The sequence below is a fragment of the Alosa pseudoharengus genome, unplaced genomic scaffold (assembly GCF_046254945.1).
Source record: "Alosa pseudoharengus isolate Yale_2024_CS ecotype anadromous, Long Island Sound unplaced genomic scaffold, YU_APseudo_1.1 YU_APseudo_1.1_scf_30, whole genome shotgun sequence".
Classification (NCBI taxonomy): domain Eukaryota; kingdom Metazoa; phylum Chordata; class Actinopteri; order Clupeiformes; family Clupeidae; genus Alosa; species Alosa pseudoharengus.
In genome coordinates, this window is record NW_027468719.1 from 1,524,827 (window position 1) to 1,544,826 (window position 20,000).

A 20,000-nucleotide genomic window follows, 5' to 3' on the forward strand; every position below is an offset into this window, starting at 1 on the left:
TTGTTTTCTCTCCCGGCAGTAAAGACAGTAGATTCGTGTTTAAAATTAAATGAAAACTAAAGGTAGGCTATAGGCTAATTATGCATATGACCATCCAGAGGAGGCTGGTGATCTGTCAAGAATGATGAAGATCGTAAGATACAGATGGTTTTATTGTTGCTGTCATTATTACCACAAACACGAATTGACAACGAAACCATGGCGATCGGGTTATATCTTGCCTGCTTATTAGGCCATGCACAGCCCTGTCAGAACTCCGTGTAGCATGCCTACTGGCAGTTTTCATAGACCATCACCAACTAGTTCGCACTTTGGATATATCGTTGGATTGTGAAAAGCCCAATTTCGAATAACTACAGTACAACAGATGAGGTAGGATGCATCTTTTGCAATTAGAATTTCGTGATGGACCTGTTGCCTATCAGTAGACATGTCATCTCGAGTTCCACGACAGCTAGTGCCACCGAAATATGACACTGAAATCCTTTCACTATTGGAGTCGCTCAGATAGAAACAGCTGTAACGTGGTTAGGACACTTTTGCTGTGGAGTGGAGACGCCATAAGTTAGGTGTGGTTTTGACAATCAGAAAAGCAATATACTGAAATAGTTTAATGATGTAAAGTCAAGTGCTGGTGTGTGTGCACGCAGTTTTTATTGATGAGTCGGAGTGGCAAGGGCATTATAAAACTTCTCGCTCTTAGGCCTACTCATACACCGCGTTGAAATGGCGTAGCTGTCTAAATTCAAATCATATCATGCTAGGGGAGAAATCGTTGGACATCCATTATTTTGTTATTCAGCACCCATGGTCAAAAATATGTTCCCGCGCGCCTGCATGGGGATAGTATGCTTTTGGAAAAAAATAAATCATGAAAAAACTTCACTGTTATGTAGTATTTTGTTTGTTGCTTAAAAACGTTGTATGATGGCCTTGAAGTCTTGAGTTAGCCTACTGAATTGGCTGGTAGCCTACAATAAAGTGTGTGCATGCTCTCTCTCTCAAACGCAAACCAGATTCTGGCACATAACGTTGAAAACAGATAAATGTGTTTACTCGAAGCACACATACAAATACTGTATGTGCGCACTTACGTGACTATCCTACTTCAAGTATTAGCCTACGCACAATAGATTTCTCTTCTTTAGCCTATAATGCATAGGCTACACTTTGTAAACAAAAAGCAGCTGTGACAGGCAGCGGCCGCATATATTCTGCGTCATATATCTCGCATCTTGTGAACTCTAAGCCCCCACCCCTCACTCGACAACCACACGGAGATTCTGTAATGTGCGTGTATGTCGTTCACACATACGTCCGTATAAGGTCAGTATTAGGTCCGCAGGTTAGCATCATATCTGAATCATCCGAAGGGTAGGACCTCCGTTTGACAAACCTCCGCATGTACTCCGGAGGTTATATCTGAAAGCGCTTAGTGTGTGTGTGTGTGTGTGTGTGTGTGTGTGTGTGTGTGTGTATGTGTAGTGTGACACAGCCTGCATGTATCTAAGCTCATTCTCTTCCACTGATATAACAGCCTGAATACTCTCTGTGTGTGTGTGTGTGTGTGTGTGTGTGTGTGTGTGTGTGTGTGTGTGTGTAGTGTGACACAGCCTGCATGTATCTAAGCTCATTCTCTTCCACTGATATAACAGCCTAAATACTTTCAGTGTGTGTGTGTGTGTGTGTGTTTGTGTGTAGTGTGACACAGCCTGCATGTATCTAAGCTCATTCTCTTCCACTGATATAACAGCCTGAATACTCTCAGTGTGTGTGTGTGTGTGTGTGTGTCTGTGTAGTGTAACACAGCCTGCATGTATCTAAGCTCATTCTCTTCCACTGATATAACAGCCTGAATACTCTCAGTGTGTGTGTGTGTGTGTGTTTGTGTGTAGTGTGACACAGCCTGCATGTATCTAAGCTCATTCTCTTCCACTGATATAACAGCCTGAATACTTTCAGTGTGTGTGTGTGTGTGTGTGTGTAGTGTGACACAGCCTGCATGTATCTAAGCTCATTCTCTTCCACTGATATAACAGCCTGAATACTGTCAGTGTGTGTGTGTGTGTGTGTGTGTGTAGTGTGACACAGCCTGCACGTATCTAAGCTCATTCTCTTCCACTGATATAACAGCCTGAATACTCTCAGTGCACCAGCATTTCCCCACAGCCATCAGGAGGGGAAGGACCTCATGACTGCTCGATTATGTGTGTGTGTCTGTGTATGTCTGTGTGTAGGTTTATGTGTGTTGAGAGTGAACCCTGTTCTGTGTTCCATGTTGTGTGTATGTCTGTGTGTGTGTGTGTGGTGGTGGTGTATGTGGTGGTTTGTGGGTGGTGGTTTGTGTTTGTGTGTGTGTGTGTGTGTGTGTGTGTGTGTGTTGAGAGTGAGCCCTGTTCTGTGTTCCATGTTGTGTTTCGTTTTGAGAGAATGCGAAGAGTTGTGCTGTGGTTCGTATTGTGTTGTGCGCTGTGCTGTGTTGGCATGGTGCCAGCTCTGCCGTCCTGACTTCCTGACCAGAACTCAAAACCAGATTAGCAGAGGCGCTGCTGAGCCACACAACAGATCTCAACTCTGAATCTCCTGTGTGTGTGTGTGTGTGTGTGTGTGTGTCCAAGTTACACTGCCCTGTGCATGTGTTTTGTGTGTTCTGGTCAACCCCAAAAAACACATAAACCTTTCTTTGAGCGTGTGTGCATGTGTGTGTGTGTTGCCTGTTCCCTGAATGAATGTATGGCCTTCTGCCTTTGCTTGTGTGTGTGTGTGTGTGTGTGTGTGTGTGTGTGTGTGTGTGTGTGTGTGTGTGTGTGTGTGTGTGTGTGTGTGTGTGTGTGTGTGTGTGTGTGTGTGTGTGTGCATTTTCCTTGGAAGCTGTGAATGAGAGTCTTTGTGTGAGCACCTTTTAGCACCCTACCTAAGTGTGCTATACTAAGATACTAGAGCTGTGCCCTCATTGGCTGGGGTTAGGTAGAAGTAGGGGTGTAATGTTCTCATTGGCTGGGGTAGGGCAAGGGTGCTGTGCCCTCATTGGCTGGGGTTGGGGCGGGGTAGGGGTGTAATGTTCTCATTGGATGGGGAATGGCAAGGGTGCTGTGCCCTCATTGGCTGTAAGGAGAGTAGTGTCTAAGGTCGGAGGGTGAGAAGTCCGGTCACCTTGTCCTTGAAGTCGGCATGGTTCTGGAGGATGGCCCTCTGGTAGGTGCCGGTCCGGACGTAGTCCTGCATCATGTTCTGCTGCTGAGAGAGGTAGCCATAGAACTGGGGAGAGAGAGGGAGGGAGGGAGAGAGAGTGAACGTGAGTGAGTGAGTGAGTGAGTGAGTGTGAGTGAGTGAATCCCTCCCCTAAGCCCTAAACATAAACCCGCACACACTTAAAGGTTGTATCAGTGATAGCAGGGATACGTCACTTCTGTTGATGTTCAAACAAAACAGAGAGCTAGCTCGCTACTCTCTCCTGTGCAATTAAAACTCTAAACGCGCATCTCGTCGGTTATTGGTTGAAACACTTTGTTTTGCTTTTTGAGGGGTTGCCAACCCTTGTTGGTAGCAATTTTTGTTTTTGTGTACAGATCTCAGAGCCTAGACTGCCTACAGAGATGCGTTTTTTTTTTTTTGACGGCCTGCTTATGGGGCAGGCAGCTGGCGGATCGTTAGGAAAGATTAGATGAATGTGATCATTTATGTTTGGGCCTTTTTTGGGCCTGAAATCGCTGATACAACCTTTAACTGACATCAGTCGTAAGTGATGAAGTGTTCTAGGGTGTAAGGGTTTCAAAACGCTAATAACAGGAATAGGGCGGCACCATAAATTAAATTGACAATGCAAAAAACTATCATGACTTAGTGGTCTCCTCTTCTGCTTTGTACAAGTGCAGTGCTTGAATGCTTGATTGTGTAATGTGGGATTATTGTTTATGTTTATATGTCTGTGGTGAAACTGAAGACAAATTTCCACTTTGTGGACAATAAAGTATTCGTATTCGTATTCGTAAAACAGGTTTCTGTTAACGTTTTATGGCAGTTGTTTACCGACGCTCTTTCTAGCCTCCAGCCTCCCTTTGGGTAACCCTGTGTTTCACGTCACAATGCTATGAATTGTCGGTAATGCCCTTGAGTCTTTACTGTTACTGCCCACATATGCCGACTTGGGGAAAGGGCTCATAAAGGCTGGATTGGGTGAGTGAGTGAGTGAGCGAGCCAGAGGAGAGAAATAGATAATGGTGTACAAGCGATAATGAGACTCTGAGAGCTATTGGCCGACATGTGGAATTTTGTGTGCTAGTCTTAATGTTATGAATGAAGAGGTGTGAGCATGAGTGTGCGTGCATGCGTGTGCACAGAAGGCTTCCTCTGTCCTCTGAGAGTGTGTGTGTGCGTGTTTGTGTATGCGTGTGTGTGAGTGTGTGTGTGTATGTGAGTATGTGAGTGTGTGTGTATGTGTGTGTATGTGTGTGTTACCTGGAAGTACTGCACGGCCGATGCCTCCTCTGTCCTCTGGTTGAACACTGAGGTTTCGGAACTTCCAGCAGTGCTGCTTTTCACTGCGTTGTAGAACGAGCAGAAGTCTGAAAACACACAACACGCACACAGTCAAAATATGTAAATACACAGACACACACACAGGCCCAACAGACCTCTGAAGTTCTCTTACATAAAAAAAATCAACCATCTTTGCCTATATAAGGAGATCAGGTATCTTGAGATTTTTCCTACTGATTTTGAATTATCGCACCTGAAGACACGGTCATCTTCGGTACGTTAAGACGGCACACTTTGATTTTTGCTACCCCAGAGCTGACTGGTAATGCAACTGTAGGACAAAGATGGCCGTTTTGCTACCCCAGAGCTGACTGGCAATGCAACTGTAGGACAAAGATGGCAGCTTTGGTTCCTGTTTGTAGGTGAACTTCAGAGGTCTATGACCACTGCTGTCTGATACACACACACACAGAAAGACCTGGGGAACTATAAAATACAAGTCCCACACAAGTGATTCTTCCTTCCACAAGTGATACAACATTCAGACTCACTCACTCACACACACTCATACACACACACACACAACACACAAACACACGCACACTCACTGACTTTGCGGGTGACAGGAACACAGACAGACACACACACACACACACACACACACACACTAGGGGTGGGCGATATGGACAAAAAATAATATCTCAATATTTTTTGTGATTTTGACGATAACGATAATTAGTCGATATCCTTTAAAAAATTGTAAAAGTCTGAGTTACTTTACAGCTCATTATTTATGAATAGCATCAATACAATAATAACCAATAACCTAACCTGTGACTTTTTAACGAAATCAACCAATGCATTGTCACTCTATGACACATTTCCAATTTTGCCCGTGTGTGTGGCAATGGTCTAGCCAGCTACATTGAAGAAGATGACTAGGCCTAACAGTGTCTCAAGAGAAAGTCTGAAGCTGAAGTTCCCTTCAAAAACCTTTACTTAGGATTCACTGTAAAACTAAGCAGACCAACAGAGTACATCTCAGTTATTCCCTTCGATGTTTTGTTTAAGAGAAATCATGTAGGCTAGCATTCCAAGTTAGAGAATAGAAACTAATGCGTTAGCTTATGGCTAATGTATATGAGAAATCCCATAGAGATGCTAACGGTTAGCATAATTGATACACGTAGATATTTAGAGCGAACTTTAGTCCATTTACAAAAGGGTTACATGAGAAGAGTTCTTTGTTTACAACTGACTACTAAAATACTCAAAGGCAAATGTTTTCTCACCATATAATACCTTGTAGGAAAAAAGGACTGTCTTATCAATGCTACGTGAACAGAAGCAGCTGCACAAAATCCCTTGTAGGCTACGTCTTGATCTCGCTACACAAAATAAACATTAGACCTGCGTGTGACAACGTGGACCCACTAGGGATCATGTGACACTTGCTCTGCTGCAACGGGGCTTCTCTTGCATACACCTCCTGGATTTGTGAATGTATGGGGTTTCAATGCGTGATTTCGAGTGTTTTTCCCCCATAAGTAATTTAAATACTCGATAATGTAAATTTGCACATCGTTAAAACAACAATGACGATATTATCGCAGACGATATATATCGCCCACCCCTAACACACACGCTGACCTGCAAGCGTGGGGAACTGCAGCAGCACGCTGTTCTGTCCCAGGGTGATGATGATGACACACACACACACACACACACTCTCTCACACTGACCTGCGGGCGTGGGGAACTGCAGCAGGACGCTGTTCTGTCCCAGGGTGATGATGAAGGACTGCTTCCCCACACGGCTGCATTCAGTCTCCTGATTCAGGGAACACTTAAACACACTCGTCTCCTCACCTGCAAACACACACACACACACACACACACACACACACTTAAAACATAGCTGGGTCTAGATAAATATAGGGCATGCATACAATGCACACAAATACAACTGGTGCCTCATATGGGAAAGCATATGAATATCTAAAGCAATAGGCATCAGCATGGTATATGGTGTTTTACTAGAGTAAAATGAAAGCCCAGATAAGATAGCATAAGATAGGATGGCCTACACACACACACTGCATTTTCAGCTGTCCAATAAGTTTGTCAACACCTTTGTGGATACTCACTCAACACCCACTCACTCACTCACACTCTCTCTCTCTCTCTCTCTCTCTCTCTCTCTCTCTCTCTGTCTGTCCTTTCTCTCACACACACACGTGTACACACACAGATCGGATCACATCCGATGACACTTCCAGACAGGTGCTGCATTGGTCAGCATAGTTCAAGTGTTCAACACAAAAGAGAATGAAGAGATGTCCACCTCCAATTTATCTACTTCACAGTATGCTCCTTTTTTTAACATAAAAAAAAACAATCTTTACCACGCAAGCAACGAACTAGCACAACAACGTAAATATTTATGAACAGCACAGCAGCGTCACGGCGAACAGGCAGCTCTAATTAAGCCGTGCATCTAATGATAGCTAAGCGGATAGTGTCCCCGTGGCCGTCCTGCAAAATTCAACAACAGGATTGCCTGCCTGTTAGACAGAGATTAACGGCACACAACAGTCAGTGATGGACACAACCCGCTGGGCATTAATGTGAGCACAAACGCAGCGTCGCATAAACCGACAGACATGCGACCGACAGAGACAAAATAATAATAATAAAAAAAGCTGGCCCTCAATATAGAGCATCACTGGCCGACAATTACGCATTTGAGGAAATAATAGAAACACTTTTTACTAGATCACGTTACAATTTCTAAGTAAATGTGTTGACGTGACTGTCAAACGTTAATGCAAATGGTCGGCAAAATGCTAACGCCATAACGTTACCATATCAAGATATACGTAGCTATCCAGAACATATCTTACTATGTTATCATAAATGGTTCTCTTATTTCAGTCACTTAAGGAAATCATTTTCAGCCATATACGAGCACGGCTAGCCGCTATGGTGGCTAGCTAATTAGCTAGCTATCAAAGGCATTGTAACGTTACAGGCCAGCAGACGCTAACGTTGGCTAGCGACTTATGACGAGATTAGCAAAAGTTAGCTGCGCTAGATACACGTTTCAAGTATGACTGGTGTTTTTTCAGTTAGATTCTGAAAATAAATGTTGGATTGACGGTTTTAAAAATGTTGTGGTATCCTGCCCTATTCCAATTCTTATATCTAGAACTCGCAACCGGCTAGCTTTGGCAGCCATCGGCAACCTTTGTCTTTGTTTACGTTGGCTAGCATGGCTAACTAGCCAGTCAGCTAATACTAGCTACGTCCATTCATGCGATTCAGGTCAGTCCAGTTGAGTGTGCTTCTCACAAAACGGCATGAAATGGCTACTTACTGTTGGATAAGTTTATCATCGCAGAGCCCGGTGTACTCTTAATCTCAAGTCTAAGCGCCTGCTGCTCAGACTGTCGCTGAATTTCCCCATTGGCATCCCCAATAGACAGGAGCCGCACGCCGGTGAACACGGACACCGCCATCTTCCAAATCACTATAATGCGCGTGACCGACGCAAGCGTATATAAAAGAGCGTGCAACTCGTTGTGAGCGCGCATTCGCGCTCCTAACCTCGCGCACTTGTAGGCCTATCACTCCCTCTCTCTCTGTCGCTCTTTCACACACTCACATACATACAAGGATTCACAAAACATCAGATTTAGTATTAAAAGCTAATTTAATGACAAACACGTAACTAGACTACAGCGTACCTAAAAACCCCCAACATTAAACAGAAATTAATCAGGATTTCCCCCCCCCCAATTACTTTAATAGAGTAAGATAACTTTCATCAGTACCAAAGGGATAGAAAGGCAAGCTTCCTGTTTTATTTATGACTTGAAAACCTTATCAGACAAGACATGTAGGCTCCACAAACAGCACAGAACATTCTCCTGTAATTTTACCTACATAATCTAAATGAGTTTAGAATGATGTGTTAACCCAAATACTTTGATGAACTTAAAATATCTCTGAAGAGTAAAGTAAAAAAAAAAAAACACATTTAAAAAAAAAAAGAGAAAAATGGAAATCTAACAGGAAAAGGACTGTGATGGACGAATGCAAATGTTTTGCATTGCAAAAGGTGGTGTCTCGCTCTGTCTGGTTTCAGCTGCTTATAAACAAAACAAATTAGGTGACTACAAATGGAAACCAAGTGAAACCAAGGCCACACTCAACAGGTCAAGGCACTGTGAATTCTGGGTAATGTTGTGTTTCAGAGGTAGCAGCAGACTTTATAACATCTGGACCCAGATGCTGAGCAGGAAGGGTATTCCAAGTACATTGTTTAGTGACTAAAGGGCCTTTCTTGGACACCAAGAAACAGCAAAAAAAAACAAAAAACATTGTTCTAACCAATATGAATGATAACATACACATAAACTGTAACAACAATGGCGTTATGTGTGGACATTCTCATTCATATTAGCTAAAACAATGCTTTTTAGCCATTATCGTTATAGTTATCATTCTGTGTGTACGTTGTCTTTCATATTAGCTAGAATGATACTTTATTGCCGTTATCATCATTACTTTTGGTGTGAACGGCCCTAAACCAAATAGCCTAAGTTAACTCATGAGTAATCGTTATTGTTATCGTTCTTGGTGTGAGCTCATGAGTAAACTAATAGAGGAGGAATTTTGATTTAATTTGATTTCTGATTTTACCCAGAAAACACACACACACACACACACACACACATATAGCACATATATATAATTATATGCTATATTTAATGAATATCTCTAGAGCAATGTAGCAACTCACAGGCAGGAGATATGTGAAAATACCTCAAAATAAAAATCTAAATTTGCCATGGGTGTGAATAATTACTAGACTTAACTATGGATGGAATACCCCCCCAACCCCCCCACAAACACACACAGATCAAAGCCAACTGCCTTTTGGGGTGCGTGTCCATTTATGTAGGCATCCTATGACACTGTTATTGCACATTCTTAAGTGTTCTTTTCCTCTTAATTAGATGAACTGCTTGCAACCAGTGACTTGCATTCCTCTCATTATGTGCATGTGTTTGTAGTGTTTAATGTGAGAGAGAGAGATAACAAAAAGAGGGAGAGAGGGGGAAGAAGGGAGAGGTATGGAGAGAGAGAGGGATGAGGGGTGGGGAGTGTAGAGGGAGAGAGAAGAGAGGGATGAGGGGTGGGGAGTGTAGAGGGAGAGAGAAGAGAGAGGGATGAGGAGTGGGAAGTGTAGAGGGGGGGGAGGAGGGGAACTGGTCCTTCACATCTGCACAGAACTCTTCATCATCCTCGTCCTCGCCCACTCTGACAGCTGAGGAGAATCACACCAAATCACACACACGGTTAGACTGGGCATTTTTATGAGCTTAACGTAGCATTTAGCTGACCTTCTCTGTACCATCTGGAGTAGTTTGAGGTGACTTTACAGAGCTTTCTACAAATGGTAATGTCATTGTAGAACTTTCTAGAAACATTCTTGCTAAAAAAAAAAGAAACCGCTAAACCACTGCACGCACATTATTTGTTGCATTTTTGTTGACATCTCAATATCTTCCTTGATAGGTCGTTAAACGGATTTTTTTACAAATGGTAATGTCATCATCGAACCTCCTAGAAACCCTTTATAGCATTTATATCATGAATCATTCAACACTGTAGGCAGTAGAGAGGGAAATCTGGCTAAAGAAAGAAACCACCAAACCACTGTATGTGCAGGCTGTCCAGTCTTTTAAAAAACACATAGCCTGTTCTGATGTGTGGACAGTCGTACACTGATGTCATGTCTAAAAGCAGGAGTGTTTTTCTTATAGAGTTTGTCTGTGTGTGTGTGTGTGTGTGTGTGTGTGTGTGTGTGTGTGTGTGTGTGTGTTTCTAGGAGTCGGCCAAATGTCATGTCCACTTACTACAGCATTTCCTATAAGCAGAAGGTCTCTGGACTGAAGCACAAGTGTCGAAATGGCCAACTACTAGCACACTAGCACATATATACGGTAAATGATGATACATGATTCCTGTGTGTGTGTGTGTGTGTGTGTTTCTAGCAGGGTTGTGCACAATTCGAATTGCAATTCTGCTTCCTGTTTGCTACCTCAATTGAAATGCAAGTGAAATTCAAGAATTGAATTGGAATTTAAGAGCCAGTTTCAATTCGATTCTGGAATTTTGCACAAGCCTGGTTTCTAGGAGTCGGCCAAATGTCATGTCCACTTACTGCAGCATTTCCTACAAGCCCAAGTGTCGAAATGGCCAACTACTAGCACATATATACAGTAAATGATGATACATGATTCCTCTGTGTGTGTGTGTGTGTGTGTGTGTGTGTTGTGTGTGTGTGTGTGTGTGTGTGTGTGTGTGTGTTGTTATGGTGAATGGGAGCTGTGACTGTTTTGCTAATAGTGTGTGTGTGCGTTGGGGGTTGGGTGTGGGTACTGTTATGGTGAAGAGGAGTTGTGACTGTTTTGTTAATAGTGTGTGTGAGAGTGGTGAGGTGGGGGGCATCGGAGGGGGGTATATTATTATGTGGAACCCCAGGAAGTAACCCCTCCAGTTCTAAGATCTATTCTGGAAAACTTCAACTTGCTTTCATGGAAATTCTGGAAAATTCCAAACTCACGAAAAGGCAGGCAGGCTGGATAATAATAGATTACTAAACCAGGACTCAAAGAATGTTTTTTTTTTTTTTTTAAAGACACTATTTTCTGTTCTGTGGTTCTGTGTGCCCGTGCCCACATTATTTATTGGAGCATTGTTTTCATTGCCCCTAATGCTTTACTGGATTCACCCAATGCCACACTATTAATGGACAATACCAGAATCCCATACTGAAATTCCTGCAAGTAAGGAAGTGTCGTTCATGGGAAATGCTGTGGGTGGAATGTGCCCTACTGCTGCTGATCTGCACAACTCACTTGTAAATCATATGAATGAAATTGTCTGACAAATAATAGAAATATAATATGATCATCGATAGATAGATAGAGTGGAAAAAAAGAGAGAGAAAATGAGAGAAGACAGAAATAGAGAGACAGAAAGAAAGAAAGAAAGAAAGAAAGAAAGAAAGAAAGTCTGAAAGGGTTGAATGAGAGAGTGAGAGAGAGAGAGAGAGAGAGAAGGACTACCTCAGAACAGTGTGCAGGATTTGGGAGGTCTGAAAGGGTTGTCGCTGGAGGGCACCCCCATCAATAGAGGGTCTTTGTTGGCGTTCTGCAGACAGAAGTTCTTCAGGTCAGTGGCAGCCTGCGACACCTGTAAACAGATAAACAAATAAACACATGCAGTAGTAAACAAGCGCAGTCAACACAACTGCAGACCCCCCCATCGCTCCCTGCCCCGCAATATTAACTGAAGTGAAACCAAATTCTGCGTTGGAATAAAAAAAAAAGACAGAAAATACCATCATTCACACAAAGTGAACAACAGTTTTTTTGATATACACCAAAAAGGAAGTGAGTTTGTTCTTTTCTGAATGGGGAAATACAGCTGTTTCTGTAGAACAGCGCGAGTAGGCGTGGCGGACCAACTGGATGCACGTTTAGGTATGCACCAACGTTTGAGTGCTTCCTCATCTAAGTATGCAACGCCATTAAGAAAAGAGCATGACACTGTAAAGAAACACACATGACTGTATGACTTTATATTGTCTTCATAATTGAATTAATTGAAAACACCATTGAAAATGTGTCTCCATTTCCAATCAACTACTGCAGTAGCCTGGGCTACTCATTATTGTCTTTCATCAACAGAAGAAGCAAGCAACAGCTATGTTAATAATTATAAAATAGCATGTAGGCCTACAGTATGTACAATGTAAAATGTGTAGTTAAATTGGTCAGAGCTAAAGGATTTGAATGCCCTGTGAATAAAATTATTGAAAAAACTTGTGGAGGTCTGATCGCAATGACAGCTGGCTGAGCCAATAAGACAACATTATTTAACATTAGACTAAGCCTGGTGGTTAGCCTGGTCGGGACCTAGCTGCTCAGAATAAACCCCCATGGTAGCCTAATGTATGTGCCATCTCTTTTATGAAATCAAGTCAAGGCTAAATTCAACCAGGATATATGACTAACCCAAAAAAGTCCCAGTTTAATCTCTGGTTTGTTTAAAAAAAAAAAAAACAGTTTAAGGCATATCTTGACTGACACTGCCATGCCACTGACTTTATGCTACAGTGACACAGATCAATTATAAATATATATTTTTTACGTTGTCTGTGTGATTTACCGCATGGAAATCGGACGCCTGTTAACCCACCCTCACACTAACATCGTTCAGTGTTTACAGAGAGCGCGGAGAAACAAAAGTAACTGTTCACCCCAACTGTTGCAAGCTTCGTCTCTTTGCATATATTTGCAAGTGACGTCAGCAAAAGACGACTGCGCATAATCGAGGGAGAGAAAAAAACAGTAGCCTAATGTCGAGAAAGTTGAAGAAATTGTCTCAGCTATTGTTCCCATTACACTTGCGGGCCCGTGATTCTATTTACCGTAGTTATAATGCAAATAGGGATTCTAAAACAACTTTGTCAATATACTAGAAAACACATTGTCTTGCCCAGCCTACTTCTAACGCTTTAAACTGGGTGGCTCGTCCGTCTGACTTTCGACCGTGCTGCCGAAAGCCACATACTGACAGCTCCACTTTCCCCCCGCGATGACCGCAGCTGTCTTCGGAGGCTTTCTCTTACCTTGATCCGACGTACGCTCGCCTCTAGCCGCAGCTGTTTGACGGCCTTCTGCGCGACGGCCAAGTTACCGCTGGCGTTGTTGTTTGACATGACGGCGACTGTGGACGGTCAGTCATCCGGTGGGGCAGAGAGCCGGAAGTTTTGCGTGAGGAAAAGTGACACAGTTGTTCCCGCCTCCCGTCTGTTGCAAGCGCTGCGCTGGATAACCTAGTTTAGTCAGGCTACTCCCTACAACTGGAATGTTACTTTTTACGTTCTGCAAAGAGGTGATAGTAGGCTAGACTAAGCAACACATTTAAATGTATTCGTTGAAACATTCACTGGTGAAACTCCATGCTACTAGCCTAACTTCTAGTTAGTAGGCTAGGCCTAGGCCTATATTTACCACAAAATATAGGCCTATGCTTAATTTGCTTCTTCGCATTATTAACTAGGCTAAATAGGTCCTATGGCAAATTAGCTTGGTATGACACCCAATTTGCATCACCAGTCTCTGGGGTGGCCCCACAGTAGAAGACAGTGGCCCCAGAGCCCGTCTACGGAGAGAGCCTGCGGCCACTCCGTATTAAGTCCCATTGTACCGAATTTTGGTTGCAGTTCCACCATATTTCCACTGGGGGCGATCGCCATGAGTGCAGAATGAAATTGGAGTCAATAGAGCTAGACGGCTAAATTTGTCTCTTTCACCTGATTGTCGTTGACAAATCTCAGATTTTATTGTAGTTTGTATAACTTCAACATGGGTTATAGGTCAAAAGTTGAATGAACGAGTACTTATGTCCTTTTGATTTCTTACAGGTTGGGTCAATGTTGCCCATAACACGCTAGCATTGTGCTAATGAATGACGTCATTGACATGTTTGAAAGGCTTTTTAGAACAATTAAGTGACTTTAAAAAATATAATACCCAACCAAGTGTATTTTCTTTGCCTCCCCTTTCGAATACAATATTCAAATTACTCGAAAAAAAACTATAACCCGAGAAAAGTGGATTTTGACGGGTACAGCTCCATAGACCTCCATGCATTCTGCACTCGTGGACGAGCGCCCTCATGTGGAACCACAGAAGGAACTGCAACCAGTTCAGAAACCGGAAGTTTTCCGAGAGTGGCAGTTCTCCCCTTATTAGACATTCTCTGGTGGCCCCATCATTTTATTTCCTTCTTCCTGAACTGGACTGGAGTTACCTCGGGGAACTGACAAAGTTGCACACTCTTTTAAAACCAGGTCGCCATCTAGTGGACATAGCGGCCAACATGAAGTAATATGATCAGGAGCCACTCGAAGGTAGGCCTAGAGGACAGGTGTGTTGAGCAGTGCAGTTTAACAGGTGTGTGCACCATTTGCCCATGTTAACAAACCATTTAAAAAAAAAAAACATGTTTAGTTTGTCTTGAGGTCAAAGAAAGGAATAGGCGTAATAGGCTATAGGCCTATTTGGGTCTTTTTCGAAACTTCCCCTAGGATTCCCCTGTAGGATTCGTCGGGGCTTTTTGCCCCTTACTCAGGACATATTGAGGATACAAAATCAATGGGGTTTGCATCTGTTGCAATTTGTCCTACATTTTTTCATAAAATGACTGGACTACTATGGGGATGTTATAGGCCACCAAAGGACTTTTCAGCTGGTAGCAATGCATCAACGTTAATTGCCATCTGCCATAGACGAAGAAGTGGACGTGGCCTCAAGCCCTGTGTCATAAAACTAGTGTTAGCCTAGCTGTCTCCACACAACAATAGGCTACATTTCTTTGCAAGCTACGGGGTCTGATTGCGCACTGACATTCCAGGAATGAACGGAACAGAAGAATCCAAAGGACTGCATTTCTGTTGTGGTGAGATCTTTGGCACACTATAGGCTAGGCTAGTGGAGGGTAACCTATGAACAAATAGCCATTCTACAATTGGTTTCGGAAGCATAGCCTATATATATATTTTGTTGTCAGCCTAGAGCTGCACAATGATTGCAGTCACAACATGAACCAACAATGTGCCTAATCGCAAAACCTCCAAATAATCATGCACAGTTAATTTGGTCACATTTCTCATGGAGAGATGTGGGAACAGGTAATCATCATGTCCTCAACAACAACAACAGCAACAACAACAGTCAGAGCAAAAGCGACGCTCAAGTCACAGAGCTGCTGGAGCAGATTGAGGAGATGCTAGCTGGGAATAGCAGCCAGCACGGTGAAAAAGAATTCTGATTTCAAAATCAGAATTCTGATTCTGATTCTGAAAAGACCTGATCGGTGTACTGAAGAAGGGAGAGGTGGCACAGGACACAGACACAGACAGGGACATGGACATGGACACTTGAGGAGGAACACAGTGGAACAGCGTGAAAGCATCAAGGCAACACACGGTGATCGAAGTGCTTGTTTTGTCGCAATTCTCAATAAGGAAAAAACTTTTGTATCACCACACGATAGGCCTTGTTATTTTGCACATTTTGCACTTCTTGAAGCCTTATTCAATATGCGTCACTTATTTCAACATCAGTCCCTCAGTCTGATAATACATCTCTCTCTCTCTCTCCATCACACGATATCTTTTTCTTTCTCTATCTCTTTCTCAGGGATAACACACCTCCCAGCCCTGAGGATCGTTCTGTTGGGGTCTCGCCGCCCTGGGAGGAGCTCAACAGGGACACCATCCTAAGCAGTCGGGCCTTTGAGCTGTAGTCTCTGTATGGGTTTATACAGGTACTACCACTAGAAATCAACAGGAACAAGACGAGTAGAGGAAAATGCTTTATAGTAATAATCAGGTACAGAGTATTTCCGACACTTCCAGGGATGTCCACAGAAGAGCCGCATGTCACCTCTTCAGCCTCTCTGTAAAAAGGTAAAATAAACCAGTAAGTGATATGTAGTTTATACTATCATATAGTTATTGTAAATAAACATAGTATAGAGATAAGAGCGTGCTATAGGAACTTTGAGGATATATGGATTATACACAGGTTTTTCTTTCACTCTTGCTGAGAAGAATGTATATACATTAAATAATACAATAATGTTCTAGCAGATAAAAAAATAATGATTGAAATAAATAAACAAAGAATGAAGTGAAGCTACAGAAGTGGACTTTAAAGAGTTGTGAGATAAATGTGAAGGATGTTATGTGAATGTCAGAAGTGAACTTAAAGGAGAAATCCGGCGATTTTTCACAAGAATTTCTCAAGATCACTGAGTACTGTCGGTATGGAAAAACAAAAACAATTGGTTTTACCAGCTCGAGTTTCTGCAGCCAACAGTTACAGCTTCCTGCAGCTACGGTGCTACATTCTGGGGACATGTTCATGATGCAACTTATATTAGCCCCCCTGTTCATGCAGCAACTTGAGCTAGGTAAAACCGGTTTTAGTTTTTTTTTTCCGTACAGACAGTACTTGGTGACCTCGAGAAATGTAGACCTTATTTGGAAAATCGCTGGATTTCTCCTTTAGAGTTGTGAGTTAAACGTGAAAGGTGTTATTTCTCCTTTAGAATTGTGAGCTCAACGTGAAAGGTGTTATTTCTCCTTTAGAGTTGTGAGTTAAACGTGAACGGTGTTATTTCTCCTTTAGAGTTGTGAGTTCAACGTGAAAGGTGTTGTGTTATTCTTTAGAGTTGTGAGTTCAACGTGAAAGGTGTTATTTCTCCTTTAGAGTTGTGAGTTAAACGTGAAAGGTGTTATTTCTCATTTAGAGTTGTGCGTTAAACGTGAAAGGTGTTATTTCTCCTTTAGAGTTGTGAGTTCAACGTGAAAGGTGTTATTTCTCCTTTAGAGTTGTTAGTTAAACGTGAACGGTGTTATTTCTCCTTTAGAGTTGTGAGTTCAACGTGAGCGCGTCGTGACCCACAGCAGCCCTTTTCGTCACTCTTGTCGGCGCAGTCGGCCTCTCCGTCACAGGCCCAGCGACCCAAGATGCAGCGGCCGTCTCCCTGGCACTTGAACATAGATTCCTTGCAGGTCGCCTCGGCTGAGAAAGGTCAAAGGTCAAACTTAAGAGCAAATTTTAGTTATCTAATGTACATGTATGCACTGCTTTTGGAGACAGGTGGGTGGGTGGGCGGGCAGACAGAAAGAATATTGATCCCACAAAATGTTCTAAATGAATGAATCAATGTGAATATTTTCAACCACACGAACGCAGACCCAGTTGAGACGGTTGCTTTCTGGGATTTCATATAAAGGTTATTGTTAAAGGAACCATATGTAAGATTGTGGCCAAAACTGGTACTGCAATCACTTTCAAAATACTGAAGAGCGGTGTATCCCCTCCCCCTCCCCCCTGACTCGAGGTTGCCAACCCGGATGGCGAAACACTACTCACTTTGTGATTAGTAGATAGGTGGAGGGTGGCGCATCGCCAAAACACAACATGACATGACAAAACACAACATCAACATCAGTTGAGGGCTGCAACTTCACTTTTTAAATGACAATATCCTGGCCGGACTACTGTTGTCAGTGATATAAGTATTTGAAATAAACATGATTTCTTAATGTCTAGTGACATATCTGGGCCATTTTATGATTAATTGAAATATTTTTCTTACATACGGTTCCTTTAAGCATATTTGATAATATAAGTGGCAAAGCTGAAATAGCCCTTGCAGTGATGTCATATAGAACGTGTGTGTGCCTGCGTGCACTGGGATGCTGCTGTGAACATGCGCATGATAAACGGTCAGTGTGTGTGAGTTCCTAGACCAAAGTTCAAAGAGACGATGGTGATCTGTGACTTTTCTCCCGTGAATATTAGCCACTAGAAAGTGCTAGCTAGGTAACTACTTTGGTGACTGTGATAACGCGATAGACTGCTGCAGAAAAGTTAGCCGGACTGAGTGGGATCAGCATGCCCAGAATGTGTCTATTCTTTAGTGACCAAAATATGCCCCACAACTCTTCTCATTGCTATTGTGTGTGTTTGTGTGTGTGTGTGTGTGTGTGTGTGCGCAAGTGTACTAGCAGTGTGTCTACCCGAGGGTGTGTATACATTTGCATGAATATTTATATAGCCTATTACTTATGTATGTGCAGTGCATGGCTGCATTTTACATTTTTTTTACAGATAAAATGACATGGGCTTAATAATAGGCCTAACAGCTGTTTTGAGTTAAGGCTATGTTTAGCCTAATTGAATAACTTGATATAGAATACAAACACCATTTTGTGGAATGACCAGGGGCGTCACTAGATAAAATGACATGGGCTTAACAATAGTCACTAGACCTTATTCACTGGGGCACGTGCCTTAGTAAAAGTCTCCAGTGCCCAGTAAAATTCTAGTGCTGCTCTCCCTGGAAACGGCATTCATGAGCGCATCTCCGTGCCTGCTTTAGTCATGACTCAAGCCTGTCACTTACCAGCCAATAAAAAACAAACAAGGAAAAAAAGAAAAGGCCATAATAGCCAATCAGGAAATAGCACCTCTGTAGCTGGGTAAGATTGAACGCAACAACCAATGAAAATCATTCACATGATTCTTCCGAGTGTTTCGTTGTACAGTGGAAACCGCTGGAGCTCATCACATCACTTTGAGCGCAGAGTAAGTCGTCCCCTGTTTTAATGTTACAACAAATTCACAACTTGTTTGACAGAAAATATGACAAGTTGATCGCTGTTAGAGACTGTTGCCCACATAATTAGCATCTGTGTGCTAGCATCTGTGCGTGTGTGCGTGTATATGTGAGTGTGTGCGTGCGTGCGTATATGTAACGGATGCCAGCTAGCTTAGCTGTGCTTGTGGAACGTTGGTAAACCTCACTCCCCGACGCCTCAAGAGTGCTGCTGGCATGTGAGCCAGTAGGCTCAATTGTTAGCGCGCTCGCCTCCCGATCCGAGGTGCTGCTTTTTGCGGGTTCGAGTCCGGGTGTGTGCAGGGCTGAATCGCGCAGGTTCAACACAACGCAGGTTACATATATATGTGTGTGCGTATATATGTGTATGTGCGTATATATGTGAGTGTTTGCGTGTATATGTGAGTGTGTGCGTGCGTATATATGTGTATATATATATGTGTGTGTGCGTATATATGTGTATGTGCGTATATATGTGTGTGTGCGTATATATGTGAGTGTGTGCGTGCGTGCGTGTATATGTGTGTGTGCGTATATATGTGTATATATATATGTGTATGTGCGTATATATATGTGTATGTGCGTATATATGAGTGTGTGATTACATGTTTCATGGACAACTCACCAAATGTGAGTGCGTGCGTGTGTGTGTGTGTGTGAGTGAGTGTACATGTGTGTATATGTGTGAGTGTGTGTGCATGTGTGTGTATGTGAGTGTGTGCATGCGTGTGTGTGTGTGTGATTACATGTTTCATGGACAACTCACCGCAGCTCTTCTCGTCACTCTTGTCCCTGCAGTCGCTCTGTCCATCACACACCCAGTGCTTGGGGATGCAGCGGCCTTCCCCCTTACACTGGAACTGGTGGTCCTTGCACACGGCGCCGGCTGAGAGAGGTCACAGAGGTCAGACCGTATCTATGGTTACCTTTTTAGCTGCATTACAGCATGCTCTCGCTAGCATACTCTAGTAGCATAACTTTAGCATCATTTTTAAACACTGTAAAAACACTGTAAAGAATGTTGCCTAGAGTAAATTAGTCTCAATGAGTAATTGCACTGGGAAAGTTTTAAATATTTTTTTGTTACATACATGTAAAGGACTATGGTGTTTGTACATGTTGAGGGGAAAGAGAGAGAGAGAGAGAGAGAGAGGCTAACTTGTTAAATGAAAAACTGTAAACTCACTGCAGTTTCTCTCGTCACTTCTGCACCTGCAGTCACTTACTCCATCACAGACCCACTTT

The 20,000-nt window shown here is 42.8% G+C and overlaps 3 protein-coding genes across 3 annotated transcripts in view; all 3 read right to left on the reverse strand.

Annotated features, from left to right (window-relative positions):
• The window catches only part of LOC143101207 (histone-arginine methyltransferase CARM1-like), a 20,590-nt gene extending 12,578 nt beyond the window's left edge, over nucleotides 1–8,012 (reverse strand). The window contains exons 1-4 of the mRNA XM_076264625.1: nucleotides 7,855–8,012; nucleotides 6,222–6,347; nucleotides 4,459–4,565; nucleotides 3,154–3,258 (exon numbers count right to left, since the gene is read on the reverse strand). Of these exons, the coding sequence (XP_076120740.1) occupies nucleotides 3,154–3,258; nucleotides 4,459–4,565; nucleotides 6,222–6,347; nucleotides 7,855–7,996 (480 nt within the window). The 5' untranslated portion in view covers nucleotides 7,997–8,012. The remainder of the gene's footprint in view (nucleotides 1–3,153; nucleotides 3,259–4,458; nucleotides 4,566–6,221; nucleotides 6,348–7,854) is intronic.
• A 255-nt stretch (nucleotides 8,013–8,267) lies between these two features.
• Nucleotides 8,268–13,343, reverse strand: LOC143101208 (guanine nucleotide-binding protein G(I)/G(S)/G(O) subunit gamma-5). The gene is made up of 3 exons (XM_076264626.1): nucleotides 13,186–13,343; nucleotides 11,618–11,744; nucleotides 8,268–9,810 (listed from the first exon to the last, which is right to left on the reverse strand). The coding sequence occupies exons 1-2, from the start codon at nucleotides 13,273–13,275 to the stop codon at nucleotides 11,619–11,621; spliced, it is 216 nt and encodes a 71-aa protein (XP_076120741.1). The 5' UTR covers nucleotides 13,276–13,343; the 3' UTR covers nucleotides 8,268–9,810; nucleotide 11,618.
• A 3,639-nt stretch (nucleotides 13,344–16,982) lies between these two features.
• Nucleotides 16,983–20,000, reverse strand: part of LOC143101181 (uncharacterized) — an 8,162-nt gene continuing 5,144 nt past the window's right edge. The window contains exons 5-7 of the mRNA XM_076264583.1: nucleotides 19,942–20,000; nucleotides 19,522–19,641; nucleotides 16,983–17,152 (exon numbers count right to left, since the gene is read on the reverse strand). The exon at nucleotides 19,942–20,000 is cut by the window's right edge and continues 58 nt beyond it. Coding sequence (XP_076120698.1) covers nucleotides 16,983–17,152; nucleotides 19,522–19,641; nucleotides 19,942–20,000 — 349 coding nt within the window. The remainder of the gene's footprint in view (nucleotides 17,153–19,521; nucleotides 19,642–19,941) is intronic.

What these genes read in the sequence shown, in the direction of transcription:
- LOC143101208 (XM_076264626.1), bottom strand. Translation starts at nt 13,275, where the DNA reads ATGTCAAACAACAACGCCAGCGGTAACTTGGCCGTCGCGCAGAAGGCC. An exon ending in CGAGCGTACGTCGGATCAAG is followed by an intron (nt 11,745 to 13,185) that starts GTAAGAGAAAGC and finishes ATCTGTTTACAG; the next exon opens with GTGTCGCAGGCTGCCACTGA.